This window comes from Mycteria americana, chromosome 2 (genome assembly GCF_035582795.1).
Source record: "Mycteria americana isolate JAX WOST 10 ecotype Jacksonville Zoo and Gardens chromosome 2, USCA_MyAme_1.0, whole genome shotgun sequence".
Taxonomy (NCBI): domain Eukaryota; kingdom Metazoa; phylum Chordata; class Aves; order Ciconiiformes; family Ciconiidae; genus Mycteria; species Mycteria americana.
Window position 1 is genome coordinate 162,905,645 of NC_134366.1, and position 13,858 is coordinate 162,919,502.

The 13,858-nt window shown below is 44.5% G+C and overlaps 1 protein-coding gene and 1 long non-coding RNA gene across 3 annotated transcripts in view; both read left to right on the forward strand.

The window, feature by feature from the left end:
- The window catches only part of LOC142406831 (uncharacterized), a 33,506-nt gene extending 28,306 nt beyond the window's left edge, over positions 1-5,200 (forward strand). The window contains exon 6 of the long non-coding RNA XR_012774719.1: positions 5,147-5,200. This is a non-coding gene — a long non-coding RNA (uncharacterized LOC142406831). The remainder of the gene's footprint in view (positions 1-5,146) is intronic.
- A 1,048-nt stretch (positions 5,201-6,248) lies between these two features.
- On the forward strand, positions 6,249-13,839 carry RNF139 (ring finger protein 139). Of its 2 annotated transcripts, none has more exons than XM_075495251.1 (2): positions 6,249-6,563; positions 11,238-13,839. In XM_075495251.1, the coding sequence occupies exons 1-2, from the start codon at positions 6,383-6,385 to the stop codon at positions 13,031-13,033; spliced, it is 1,977 nt and encodes a 658-aa protein (XP_075351366.1). In that variant the 5' UTR covers positions 6,249-6,382; the 3' UTR covers positions 13,034-13,839. The 2 variants fall into 2 exon arrangements, with proteins under 2 accessions (XP_075351366.1, XP_075351367.1); XM_075495252.1 differs by lacking the exon at positions 6,249-6,563 and adding an exon at positions 6,945-7,967.
- The last annotated feature ends 19 nt before the right edge of the window (positions 13,840-13,858 follow it).

The following is a 13,858-nucleotide window of genomic DNA, read 5'->3' on the forward strand; positions in this document are numbered from 1 at the left end:
TGGTTGAGGTCAGAGAAACTGCTATGATGGCAGCATTTGCTCTTCTGTGTACTCCACACAAAATATCACAATCATTTCTATTTCTCCCTCTCAGTCAGGCACTCCATTTCTAAATCCTTGTCTGGCATTTAAAAAAATGAGCCGCACTGGCTGTCAGGCTTTTCCAGCTCCCCACCTGTTTTAGGAAAGACACATTTTTCTGTGAACAAATAGATATTGAGCTCACAAGATAATAGCCAAGAACATCTACAGAACAGAAACTAATATTAAAATCCAGAAAAATATTGACTATCAATTCCTAGGACAAATTTCTAGCATCTACTCTGAGATATTTTAAATATATTTTACTACTTTAACATTCCAGAGTTATTTTTACTGAGTATGTCATTTGTAATAAAGCATGCTGCCTTTTCTGCCATGGATTAACAACAGGATTGGGGGGGATGCTGGTGAAACCGTTAAGAAAGGGTATGATACCCAACAGGCAAGCACATGATATTGCCCATCTCTAGCAAGATCCACTTGAGAAATCAAACAATATGGCAGGAGCAAAAGGCATACTTGGCAGTAATTAAAAAAAAAAAAGTATCTTTAACCATTCTTTCTTTTTGCTTGCTCAGTTAAGTCTTTAAATCAGGTCTGGAATACATAGTTCACAGCTCTGGAAAAGAAGGCAGACCTCTGCAGCAGAAGCCACAATGTGTGCGTGTGTGTGGTGAGTTATGACAGACATTTCTCCATGTAGTGCTTGGAAAACAAAACAACAACAACAAAACCAGTGTAGGTGAAGGATCAGGGAGGAGCGATCTTAAGTACTGCATTTCCCAAAGGCCCCAGCACAGAGGAGAGCTGGAGCCAAGAAAGCCAAAAGTGAGTGCTGCCCTAGGCACGGTACCTCCTGGCAGGAGCTGGGCAGCAGAGCTCTGCCTGGCAAGCAGACAGCGTGTCCACATCTGCCGTCCTCGCTGAGAAAGGACCATGGCAGGCGGGTACATCTCTCCTGTAGCCAGAGAGACACCAGGAAAGGGGTTGCAGTCCTTAGATACATTCTGTGTGTCTTTCTTTTCTTGTCTGCTTGCTAAGTATGCTGGTCATAGTCAGGAAATGAGCTAAATATGCCAGTGAGCAACTGTTAATATAATTTGTTCTCTTTACACACTTTTTTCATAGGAGGCAAAACCCGAAGGCTCTTTCTCTGCATAGTTTCATAGAAAATTGTAAAGCCATAAACAGCAAGGTCTAACCCGTTTCTTTGCAATAATCTCTTTACTTTAAAGAGAATGAGGAAGTTTGTCATTAAAGGAATATGGGGAAAATTATAGAACTAAGAGATTTTCCTCATGCAGATGATGCATGTATGTGAGTCTTGTCTCCTGTCAGAGCTGACCCAAGACTCATGCCCGTGTTTTGACTCTCCAGTGCATGCCTTGCTTTGTCAAGACAGAAAACTCTTCTAGGCATTCTGAACTTTCCAAGTGAGCATTCTCTTCAAATAACAAGCATAAAAATGCCATCCTCCACTGAGGGAAACAGTGAGCGCTCATATGTTACAGACTTTGTCACTTCACGCAGACGTGAAATCAAAATCGATCTTTCACGCAAACAACTTATTACAATTTATTTTGTCATATGTTTACTATGAGTAAATTGCTTTCTGCTTTCTTAGCTTCTTCTACGAAAAGCTATCTAAGCCCATGGCATTTAGCTGTAGAGAAGGAATAAAACCCCAACTTAATACAATAACTAATCTTAAACACATTAATTTTTATAGGGAAACCCTACGTCAAGGTCCCTATGTCAATAACAATATTTACAGGTTTTTCCTTAGCTTTTCAAATGTCATCTTGATTTTTGCTTCTTCTCTTCAGAAGAAGACAGAGATACAAACTTTTCTTGGGTAAAGACTACCGATGTCTTTCATTATAATATTAAAAATAGTCATGTGAGTGTAAATAGTTTCCATTGAACCTTAAGTAGGCATGCATTAGTCTTTAAATATTTTTGAAGTACCACACTGGAAGTGCCACATACGGAAGTCGATCTATACCAAACTGCAGAACAACAGGTTAGATGTAGGAAAGTCTGCGCATCTATCGGCGGTAGCTGGCAGTTCATCCTCATTAGCAGCGCACGCAGTGACAAGCCACGAATGCTGCGGTCAGGCAGGCAGAAGTGATGACACAAGCTGTCCTCCGCAGGAGGTAATGAGCAGCTTCACCACGGCACAGCCGGGCGTCACCCACAGGCTGAATCCACCAAAGCCTGCATTAATAAAACATCGATACCTGGCTTTTAAAAAAACGCAGATACACTGGTCTCTTTTATGCTAGAATATCATCCTAGGAGAAGAAAATCCACTTGACGTTCCTTTCATGATTCTTGGTTGTTGTTTCAGTCCGAAATATAGACATCCTTACTGACTGTAATGAAAAAGCTGTTACGACAAAATGACAGATATACTGTACAGAGCTTTATTCTTACATATGGAATGCAAAACCATACATTCTTATATAAGGAATGCAAAATATTCTTATATATGGAATGCATTCCTTATATAGGAATGCAAAACGGCATCGGGTAATTCACCGCAAAAGGTGTTTGGGAAGGAGAAATGAAATTTGGAAATGGTTAATGGATTGCTACGTTCATTGCAAACTAAAACGAATTTTTGACATATTTGCACATTTTGCACTCTTTTTCTTAGCAGCCAACTTTTTTTCATTCTTACAAAATTTATTGTTATTGTATCACGCTAAATCTACTTGTGGCATTTCAAGGCAAAGATATGTGTATTTAAAGCTTCTCAGGATCTTGCAGTTAGAAAAAATGGCATTTTTATTCTTTTTAGTAATAAAAATGTGATTTTTGCAAGCCCATGTGATTTTGTAATATCCGAAGTAAGCACTGGTGTTAATCCAATAAAGCCTTTTGCTTGAAGGGCTCAAGAGAGCACTTAAGCAAAAGGAAGAATTTTAAAAACGCAAAAGTTGTTTGGCCAAAAAGTGGGTTTAGATGTGGCCATCATATATGGGCACAGACCCTACACGTGGCCTCGGCAGACTGGTATAGAAAGTATGCAGTTCTACCATTCCGTAAGATAATGAAGATTGCTTTATGTCCAGTTATTTCAGCGCATGCTACTTCCACAGCAGTAGCGCAAGAAAACCATCAGATGCTGCACTTGATAATTTGTATTTATGCAGTTCCTCTTGTTCTAAAAATCTCAAACTGAAAAATTTTAATAGCTTTTGAAAAAATTACATCGATTTTGACCACTCTGAGCTGTCAAAAAACCCCCCAAAAATAATTTTTACATGACTGAGAGTAAAACCCCAAGCTTCTGCCACATGCTGTATAGAACATCAGAGAATTCCCCTGACTTATATTTGTTGTTGAAATAAATTGATCTGTGACTTTTGACTCATAGCCTGATATAGAAGGTGTATAAAATTATTCAGAAAGCATTTTCAAGTATTAAGTTCTTATTTATTATGAAACAGCTCCTAGGGCATGTTCTTTTGCACTGCCTTGTCATGGGGTATACACGTTTACCAAGTCAGGTCCACACAGCCATGACGATACGTGGAACAACCTTCACCTTGGAGTTCAGGACTATTTGCCCTTAACAATTAATGTATGTAGGCAAATAAAGGAGCTTTCTGCTTAATTTGTATGTTAGTTTATGAACAAGAAATTGCAGAAGTCCCCAACTAAGAAAACTTTTTTTATAGGAGTATTAATATGAATTTACTTAGAACAGGATTTAACCCCCAGACTTACAAAGAAGTTGAGACTGCATTTAACCCTAGAAACAATGTGGCAAATTTTCCTGAATTTGTATATATGACTGAAGTGAGTTCAGCAGAGTTATGCTTGTGTAACAAAGTTGAATTCGGTTTATTATTCCACATTTGAAAGTAGTGCAAATTGCAAAATTAAAAATATCCAGTAGGTGTCATCTTCCTACATACTGTATGCATGATAATCAAGTTTCGATTTTTTTTTTTATTGAACTGAAATGGAAAGTAGGAGTCTTAAACACTGCAACAAGTTTTCTGAAGAACACCCGTAAAAAATGTATGAATTTGATCTGATACGTTTTACTAACACTAGGATTTCTGGAATGTTTGCAGCCTGGAATTGTTTATGCACAAAATAATTTGCAGATCTCCATGACTGTACTTACATGCCTAAATAACATCTGTAAACTATGCCTGTAAATGCACATATTTAAACCTGAAAATCCATGTAATGGATTCCATTTAATCCACAAGTCCTTACAGCAATATAAATATGTAGTACAGCATTGCCTCTGATCCTGAAGCCTGTATTGCAAAATTAGATTTAAGATCCTCTTTCCTGATGAGGACATTAAATGAAGTTGGAAGGGCCTCGGGAGGGCAGGGAATTCCATTTCCATAAATGGTGTTTTAAGTTGTCAATTTCCTGAAATTACACCTCATATAAATAAATATTTTCATGTGGATTAGTGGGAATTATCAAGTACCCAGATCTGCTTGATTGACATCGTTTTTCATTTCAAATCAGCAGTTTTATACTTCATTGAGGAGTAAAATCATTCTGGCAAATCGGAATCAGTGTGATTCAGCCATCTTCAAATCCAAGTAAAATAAACACTTTTCACATTTTAAACCCTAACCTCTATTATTTGGCGGGTGGATACTTACTAGGTCAGAGTGATGCCTTTCAGCATGTGATTAAAACACGCACTTTGTCCATGGCCATGGATTTTGTAATACAATCCTTTGGCAATCTGGCAACATTTCTGGCTTTGTTAGTGTGGGGCATTGCTTAGGAAAGTTCCTATGCAATCCTGTTGTGCCTGATCCAAAATCCTCTGAAAATAATAGAAAGACTTCCAAGGGCTTAAGCCATGACCTAGTCAGGCACATGAAAAGGCTGAGCTGTGGCAGGTGAGGCTGGGGGCAGACATTGGCAGGAAACGGCAGCGTGGCCGATGCCAAGAGGCGCACAAACCAATTTCAGTTGCGGCCTGAAACCTGCTTTTAATTCGCACACATGATGGGGCAGGAAACGCCCCTGCTTCAGATGGACTAACGCTGATTACACATTTGCATTTAATTTATTTTTTAATCTTTCTTTTTTTTTTTTTTTTTAAATCAAGTCAGCTTGAAGTTTCCAAAAGTTAGTCCCTGTATCCGTGGCTTCTGTGAAGATGCGTGAGGAAGGAAACGATTTCAAAGGAACATGCCTTTTTTCCATATGATCCTGATCTACGGTTACGCCTCGAGTTCTTTTGCATCACGCACGAAAGAACAGGAAATTCTGCGTAACCCTGCCGTAACTAAAAGCTCATTACTTCTTCAAGGTGAACTACTCGCTTAACAGCCAGGACACCGTGCCCTGCGCGCTCCCGAGGCGGTGGGATGCAGGGGTGGGGAGGCGCTGCCAACAGCGACGGGCGCAGGGGCAGGGGCAGCGAGCGGCCCGTTCCCTGGGGCGGAGGGGAGCTGACTTGGGGGTCTCGTCCTCCCGACGGCGCCGAGCCGGGCCGGACCCACGGCAGCGTGCGGGCTGGCGGGCACCGCGAAACGAACGCGCTTTGTTATTGTTTGGAAAGGATTCCTCGTGATGGAGCAGTGTTTTTAAGGAGATGAGGAATGAATCCACGTTTATCTTTTATGTAATAGCAGGTGGCGCTTTTTTTTTTTGCTTTGCTACTGTAGACATGCCAGAGGGGAAAGGGGAAGCTTCCCGGGAGCCCCCGAGCTGGCTCAGAAACGCCACCCAGACCGACCCCTGCTCCGCAGCTCGCTCCTACGCGCCGCGCACCCCCCTCCCGGCCCGGGCTGTTCCTCGGGGAAACCGGCCCCGCCGCCGCGCTCGCCTCATCACCGAGCGGGGCGGGATGTCCCTCACGCGGCCCCCGCCTCCGCTGCGCGGCTCGCTCGCAGGGCGCGGTAGGCCCGCTGGGGAACGGGCACCGGCTGCCGGCCCGGCTTCCCGCCGCGCCTGAGGGAGGGCGCGCGGCGCTCACCCAGGCGCCGCCTGAGGCACCACGCGCGGCCCGCGCTCCTCCGCGGCGCTTGGGCGGGAGGGAGGGGGGAGGGGGGGGCGCGCGCCGCCCGCCCCCCCGCGCGTGGGAGCCGGGGGCGGGGCCGCGCACTGCGACGCCCGCGCGGCACCGCCCCGCACCGCCCCCGCCGGCCGGCGGGGGCCGGAGCTGCCGAGGGAGCGCAGAGGAACATGGAGGCGGCGGCGGCGCGGCGGGGGGCCCGGCCGGGCCGGGCGGCGGGCGCGGGGCGGTAACGAGCCCGCCGGCCGCCCTCCCTCCCCCCACACCCGCCCCCTCTGCTTTTTAAGAGGCGGGAGAGGCGGGCTGCCTGCCCCCGCGCAGGGGATGGCGGCCCCGGGCCCTCCGCAGCTCCCGTGGCTGCGGCTGGGCCCGCGGCTGCGGGCCGGGCTGGAGGTCGCGCTGCGGGTGCCCAGCCTGTTCCTCATCGACGCCATCTTCAACTCGTCCCCGCTGCCGGGGGGCTCCCTGTGCGCCGCGCTCCTGGGCGTGCTGCTGCGGCTGCTGGGTGAGAGACCTTCCCTCCCGCCGCGGGACGGGCCGACTCCCGCCCCGCTGCCCTTCCCCGCCCGCCCGCCGCGCAGCTCCGGCCTTCGCCACCGGCCGGGCGCTGGGGGGTCGGCGCCCCCGCCGGGCCGGGGCCCGGGCCCGGGCCCGTCCTCGCTGCTCTCTGCCCCCCTGGCCTCGTGTACAGCCGCAGGCAGGGCACGGTCGCCGCTTCTCTCCCCCGTCCCCTCGGCCCACTGCCTCGTTGCCGGCTGCCGTCGCGCCCCGTCTCTCTCCTCTCCCCCCTCCCCTGTCTCTGACCCCTGCCTGCCGTCTCCTTTCTGCCGCCCTGGGCTCCCCCCCTCCCCGAGCCCCTGCTCGGCTACATCCCCTCCCTTCCTGCCGTCCTCCGTGCCCGCTTCCCCGCCGCCTCCATCCCCGTCCCCTGACTCCCGCTGCCATCCCCGAGCCGGAGGGGACGGGCCGGCTCCCTCCGCCTCCTCGCTGGGGTGGTGCCCTCCCGCTTCCCCGTGGCGGTGGAACCCTCGGGAGGCGCCGGGAGCCGGCGGAGCCGAGCCTCGGGCCCGCGCCGGGCGTGGCGGTGGCCGCGGCGTGGACGGGCGGGCGCTGCTCGCCATGTACGCGGGGAGTGGGGGCTGTGAGCCCCCTCCTCGGCGGAAAACGTCTGACTTCGTGGCTATACTTTTTTTTTTTTTTTTGTAAAAAGCACTTTGGGTAGTGTGATGTCTTTCTGAAATACGCTGTTAAATCCTTATTTTAGGAACAGCAGTTTAGAAATGCCGGGCATTTAGGTCCCAAATGAAAGAGAAGCCTCTTGAAACGTGCCGGTGGTTATTTTTAACCTTTTTTCCTTCCCTGGGATGAAGGTTGACAATCAGTGGTACAACTAGGTGATACTATTCCCAGTGTTACTTGTAATCTTGGGTGCTTACATAGTCTTAGCTAGGTTGGAGCCCCGTCCTGCTAACTGCCGCACAGGTGGTGCGGCATCCTGTATCGCATCCTGGAGCTGGGAATCCTGAGGTGGGAAGGAAAGGAGCATCCAAAATACAGCAAGAGTTTTTTGCAGGCCTGCGACATGTTGATTTTGTGTTTCGTTTGATGTTTATAGTAGAAAAAAAATAGGAAGGAAATAGGTGGCATGGCTGTTGGGGTAGGAAGCCGAGAAGAGTGGTCAAGTATCACTCTTAAGTGTGTGATACTGGGATTAAGCAATTAGGACACTTTTTAGGATTGCATTTATATGATCACTTTTCTGGAAGGGTTTGGGGGAAGAAGTGGGTAATCCCTCTCCTGCCTCCTGCAAAAGAGCTTTGGGAACAGTTTATGCCAAGAGACTTATCTTGCACTTTGAGAGAAGTGGTCTCTGGTTCTTCGCTTTCCAAAATGAAAGAAAGATTAAAATGTAACTACTTAAAGATGATGCCAAGACGTTCTGTGTGGTTGAGACAACAGAGTGCTTTTGCATCTATTTTTTCCTCATCTGAATTTAAGGATTACAGGGTTGGGTTTTGCTGTTGTTAGGATAAACCGAAATATTTATTTTGGATCATTCTGTATTTAAATAGTGGGCAAGTTGCCTTTTTAGTTACCATTTGCAGGCTTTGGAAGACTGATCCAAATTTTTCCTGTAGCACAATACTGTTTAGCCTAGGATAAACGTACAACTTGTCCTCTAGATACAAAGACTGTAGCTCTGGAGAGATTTGATAGCTTTCAGGGGCGACATTGAACAGTTCTGAAACCTTCTGCGAGCGCAGTTCTTCAAGAATGCTAACGGAGATCTGTATGATTTGTAAAAAGTTTTACTGCAGGGTTCCGCAGTCTGATTCTTCCATCCCTTATTTTCTACACAAGTACACAGAGTTATACACAGCACAGAACCAAGTTCTGCAACTGGAGTGCAATTTTTCTTTAACCTTTTTGATTAACCTTGCTTTGTCTCCAACACAATGTTTACCTTTCATACCTTTGCATGATTTTTTTCAAGTGTCTCGATTCCAGCAGAACCACCACCCCCAGGAGTGTGAAACTGTTACTTCAGGCAGCAGTCCCTCCTCAGTGAGGACACTGACTTTTGAGAGGGTTACTATAAATACTGTAGTCTGTAGAAAGATGTGGAAGTAAGTAGAAGGGCTGGGACTAGGGGAAAAATAATTTGACAGTTCCACATGATTAAAGTACTCATGTATAAAGGTATTTGAACTCTGCAACTGACTGAAAGTCAAATCCTAGGTAATGTGCTACTATAAAGGTACTGACAAATTGCAGGAGTTAAAGGAAAAAACGAGAGGGAGGCATTCCTTGTAACACAGGAAATTATTTTAGAAGTAAGTGTGTGTGGTTTGATTAAACGCTGTGTTTGGAGGCTGTACTGGAGGCAGTTGGTGGTGGGGTGGCATAGATAGGAACGGTAAAGATGAGCAGCAGTATATACAGCAACACGAGACCCATCTCAAAGGAGGAACTGCAGCATTTCCTACCAGAGGGACGATGGGAAAAGATTTAGTGTTTGGTGAACGCTTTGCAGGGCAGGGGGGAAGTCTCGTCATGGCAAGATGGACTGAGTGATGTAAATGGAGATGGGGGGGAGAGGACTGCTCAGCTCCCCTCTGAGACTTGAGTTACCTCCTGTGGTCTTTTGAGGTTCCTTTGCAGGGGTCTTGACTTGTCCATACAAGTGCTGACAGAGAAATGCTTTACCTTTTGTTAGTCCCTCTTTAGAGGAACCAGTAGGTCCAGCTTTTCTCTTGACTCACTGTAGTACTGTTTTTAGGGATGTCTTGTGTGTGAAACGTCAGTGTTTTATGATGACCTGTAGTATCTAAATACAGGCCTGTTACTGCAACTGCAAGGAAGAAAAATAGGTTTTGTTTACAGGCATGTTTTAGAGCAGCCTGCTTAGTGCAAAATGTATCTCATTTGGCTCAAATGATCGGAATTAAGTAAATAATGAGCTTGGTACAGAAAAGGCTCAAATGCCTGTGACTTCTGAGAAAAGACAATGGAATTGTCAAGCTTATCTTTAAAAAAGTGCTGTATGTAACGAATAGTCAGCTTTTCATGGAAGAACCGAGCTATGATACAAGGCACTTCTGAAAAGCGATTGAGGCTTTTCCTCGGTCAACTTCACAAGGTTACTGGGTTAATGATTAGTTAAGGAGAATGTTTTTATATCAGCCAATGCTGCTGGCAAGGAACACTGTTAAGGTGCATTAGTAACTTTTTTTGTAGTCTGCCTTTTGCTGTTGATTCGTGTTGACCCTCTCCCTTCTTATTCAGTCCTCCAGGGTGGGTCTTTTTTTGTTTTGGGGTTTGGTTTTTTTTTTTTGATACAAGCAGCTCGCAGCACTACTGGTGGAATCAAATGCTGGTTCTTAGCAAGGTTTTTTTTATTGCCATGATCAAGATACCATGGCTTGAAATATTTTTTTTTTAAACACTTAATTATGGAGGATTTGGAACAATCTACAATACAAAGCATCAGTCAGAAAAGACTGATGCTGTCCTCCAGTAGAAAGAGGATTACTTGTGATTTCATTAGTTTTAGTACAGAGATTGAAAGCAACTTTCAATCAAGTACAAGTTGTAGAGATCGAAATCTCTCCAAACTGGTTCAGATGAGAAAGCAGTTGCATAGACTAGAAGCTGACTGAGAAGCCCAAAACAATGGCAGTGTGTTTCCTGAAGAAAAAAAATGTTTAAGGAAGTGAATCTAGTGATAAGTCCCATTTCACTTAACATCTGTTAGGGAAGAGCCCTTACCTATGTAGTACATAGTGATGAAATCCATAAGCTATACTACAGAAGGAGTTTACTGCAAGGTCATAAATGTAATACCAAGGTACTGTATTTCTCATAGGAAGGTGCAGACTTTCCAGTCATGGTCAAGATGTGTTCATGGTCAGCATGAGGGAAAGGTTAGCAAACCGGAATTTCAAGATCTAAATCTGACTTTTAGCAAGGAAGACACAAGTTGCCACTGGCATTGGCAAAGAGGTGATTGGTGCAGTTTTGGATTCTGTGTACAAAAGCTTTATATTGTGGAAGGTCTTCTCCATGAGACTTTTGTTTCAGGATGCCTTATCAGAAATGAAAGCAAACTAAAGGGAATTGGAAGAAGAGTGCCTTCTCCCCAGTAAACTACAGCAAATTTTCAGTATATTCCCATTAAAGGGTTTAGCTAAACTGTTTTGACAGCTGTTATGGTCAGTACTCCAGCTCAGACATCTGTAGTGGAGTGCTTTGCTCAAGTGAATTAGGGGACTTAATAAGGAATACACAAGTAAAATTTACTAGCTTTGCCTATAAAGGTGACGCTATATCTGGTAATTCTTTTCTGCTTTTAGAACTTGTCTACCCTTAGATTTCAAGAGTAAGGCTGAATGGCTGGGAATTGTCGCTGCTCTAGTCTGAAACTGCAGCTGATTTAACAGTAATTGTGACTTAATGCTTGCACTGGCTTTGCATCGCAGCTGCAGCGCACAGGCGTATTAAATGCAGAGATGAAGTCATCCTCTTGTCTCTTCTCTGAAGAGGGCACCATTGGTAATGTAAAGTTACGAGTGACTAACTGGGAAGTGATACATTAAATAAATGTAGCTCCAAAGCTAATAGGTTAAAATCTTGTTGTTGAATTTCTGCTGAGAACTAAATTATTTCAATCTGTTTTTAGGTGTCTTTGTATCCAGTGTTGTTCTGGTCTTACAACAGCGAGCACTTTTCAAGTTTTATATGATTGCCTCAGCATTTCTGCTGGCTGCGACTTCAGTGTTGGTGAATTACTATGCTGCTTTGCACATAAACTTCTACAGTGCCTACTACACAGCTGCGTTTGGAATTCAGATCTTCCCTCATAAAGGACCTTCGCTATGGATGGCACTTTCTATCCTTCAGCTTACGTTTGGAATCGGCTATGTTACATTGCTAAACATGCAGTCCATATACTCTCAACTCATCATCCTGGATATACTGATTCCTATAATTGGCTTGGTTGTTGAATTACCTTTAAATGTCCGGCAGATACTAGTTTTTATTTCAGGCCTAGTTCTGACACTAAATACCACAGCCATTTTAGTTACAAAAATTAAATGGTTCTATTACTCGGTGCGATACGTTTATCTGCTGGTGAGGCACATGTATCGCATTTATGGATTACAGCTATTGATGGAAGATACATGGAAAAGGATTCGTTTTCCAGCTGTACTGCGTGTTTTCTGGCTAACAAGACTTACAGCACAAGCTGTGGTATTAACGTATGTTGTAAAGATGGCTGAAACTAATACAGAAGAAAAATTCTTCTTGATATCATGGGATAACTGTTGGGAACTGCTTTGCAGTCTGATCATAAGTGGGTGTGACTCGACTTTAACTGTGTTAGGCATGAGTGCCGTCATTTCCTCAATAGCGCATTATTTGGGACTTGGTATCTTGGCCTTCATCGGATCAACTGACGAGGACGACAAAAGGCTTGGTTTTGTAGCGCCCGTCTTGTTTTTCATTTTGGCTCTGCAGACTGGTCTAAGCGGACTGAAACCAGAAGAACGATTAGTTCGCCTGAGTCGAAATATGTGCCTTTTGTTAACCGCAGTCCTGCATTTTATCCATGGAATGACAGACCCTGTGCTGATGTCTCTGAGTGCCTCCCACGTGTCATCATTTCGCCGACACTTCCCTGTACTGTTTGTTTCCGCTTGCCTTTTCATCCTTCCAGTTCTGCTCAGTTATATCCTCTGGCACCACTATGCACTAAATACGTGGCTTTTTGCAGTTACAGCATTCTGTGTAGAGCTTTGCCTAAAAGTAATAGTTTCTATCACTGTTTATATATTGTTTATGATTGATGGCTACTATAATGTGCTATGGGAAAAACTTGATGATTATGTCTACTATGTTCGTTCAACTGGCAATATTATTGAGTTTATATTTGGAGTCATCATGTTTGGAAACGGAGCTTACACAATGGTTTTTGAATCGGGAAGCAAGATTCGCGCTTGCATGATGTGTCTACATGCGTACTTCAACATCTACTTGCAAGCAAAGAATGGCTGGAAGACTTTTATAAATCGCCGGACTGCTGTTAAGAAAATAAACTCACTTCCAGAGGTAAAAGGAAGTCGGTTATGTGAAATAGATGATGTATGTGCAATCTGCTACCACGAGTTCACCACCTCTGCTCGCATTACTCCATGCAACCATTACTTTCATGCACTTTGTCTTCGGAAGTGGCTGTACATTCAGGACACTTGCCCGATGTGCCATCAGAAAGTGTATATTGAGGACAAGGAAAATGCCAATATCTCTAACAACAACGGGTTTGTGGCACCAAATGAAAATCCTGTACAAGGTGCGGAAGCAGCTGCTGATGCTGAAAATGAATTAAATGAAGATAATGACAGTTCTGATAGTGATGAGGAAGACGATGACTGTGTGGCACAGCACTTGAATGAGACTCTTAATGTTGACTCTTAACTCTTGGTGATTAAGATGTCCTCTACTAAGCCGTGAGGTATTTGTTTAAGATTGACTTCAACAGAATAAAAGAAGTACCACGTTGTAGTTATTGTACTTAAGCACAACAGCAGTATCTCCGTGTTGAGTCTGTGAATGGTGGTTGTTTACTGTGGTGTGTGCTACTGTAAATATACCTCTAATTTTTGCTGGTCTCTTTCATGACCACCTTAAAATTGTGTACATTATTGTACATGGAATAAAGTGTTTTCACATGTTTTTAAGATGGTTGGAAAAACACTCTTTAATTGATGCAGTGATTAATGCTGTGCCAAAGACTGTATACCAGTAATCCCCGATCAACAAGGTCTGGGTGCAAATGAAAAATACTAGTGAAAACAGACTGTTCAGCGGGTCAAATCAGAAATGCAAAGCCTGAACCAAAGCTGCTTTACTTACAAATTCAGTATTAGCAGAGCTTTATCGCTAAAAACTAGTGAGTTGTGTTTTTAAAAAAATAAATAAAAATTTAGGTTGGTAGACTTAATTTTATAGCATTTGTGTATGTGGAACAAAGATGAAACTGCTAAGCTTTCTGGTGAAGTAGTAAAGCATGCCATTAATGTGTTAAACACTTCTGAATTACCAGTAGTAGCTTGAAGTGCTCTACATGTGAATGCGGCAGCCTGGTATTCATCTTGTAATGCATACAGGTATTAACAAGAGTTGCTAGCTTGGGCTATCCTTGAAATTGATCCTGAATCTTGATGAAAGGGAAACAGGGCTGAGAAACTGCACAACTGCAGACCACCTTTTCAAAAGCAGCTTTAATCTTGTACCATAAAA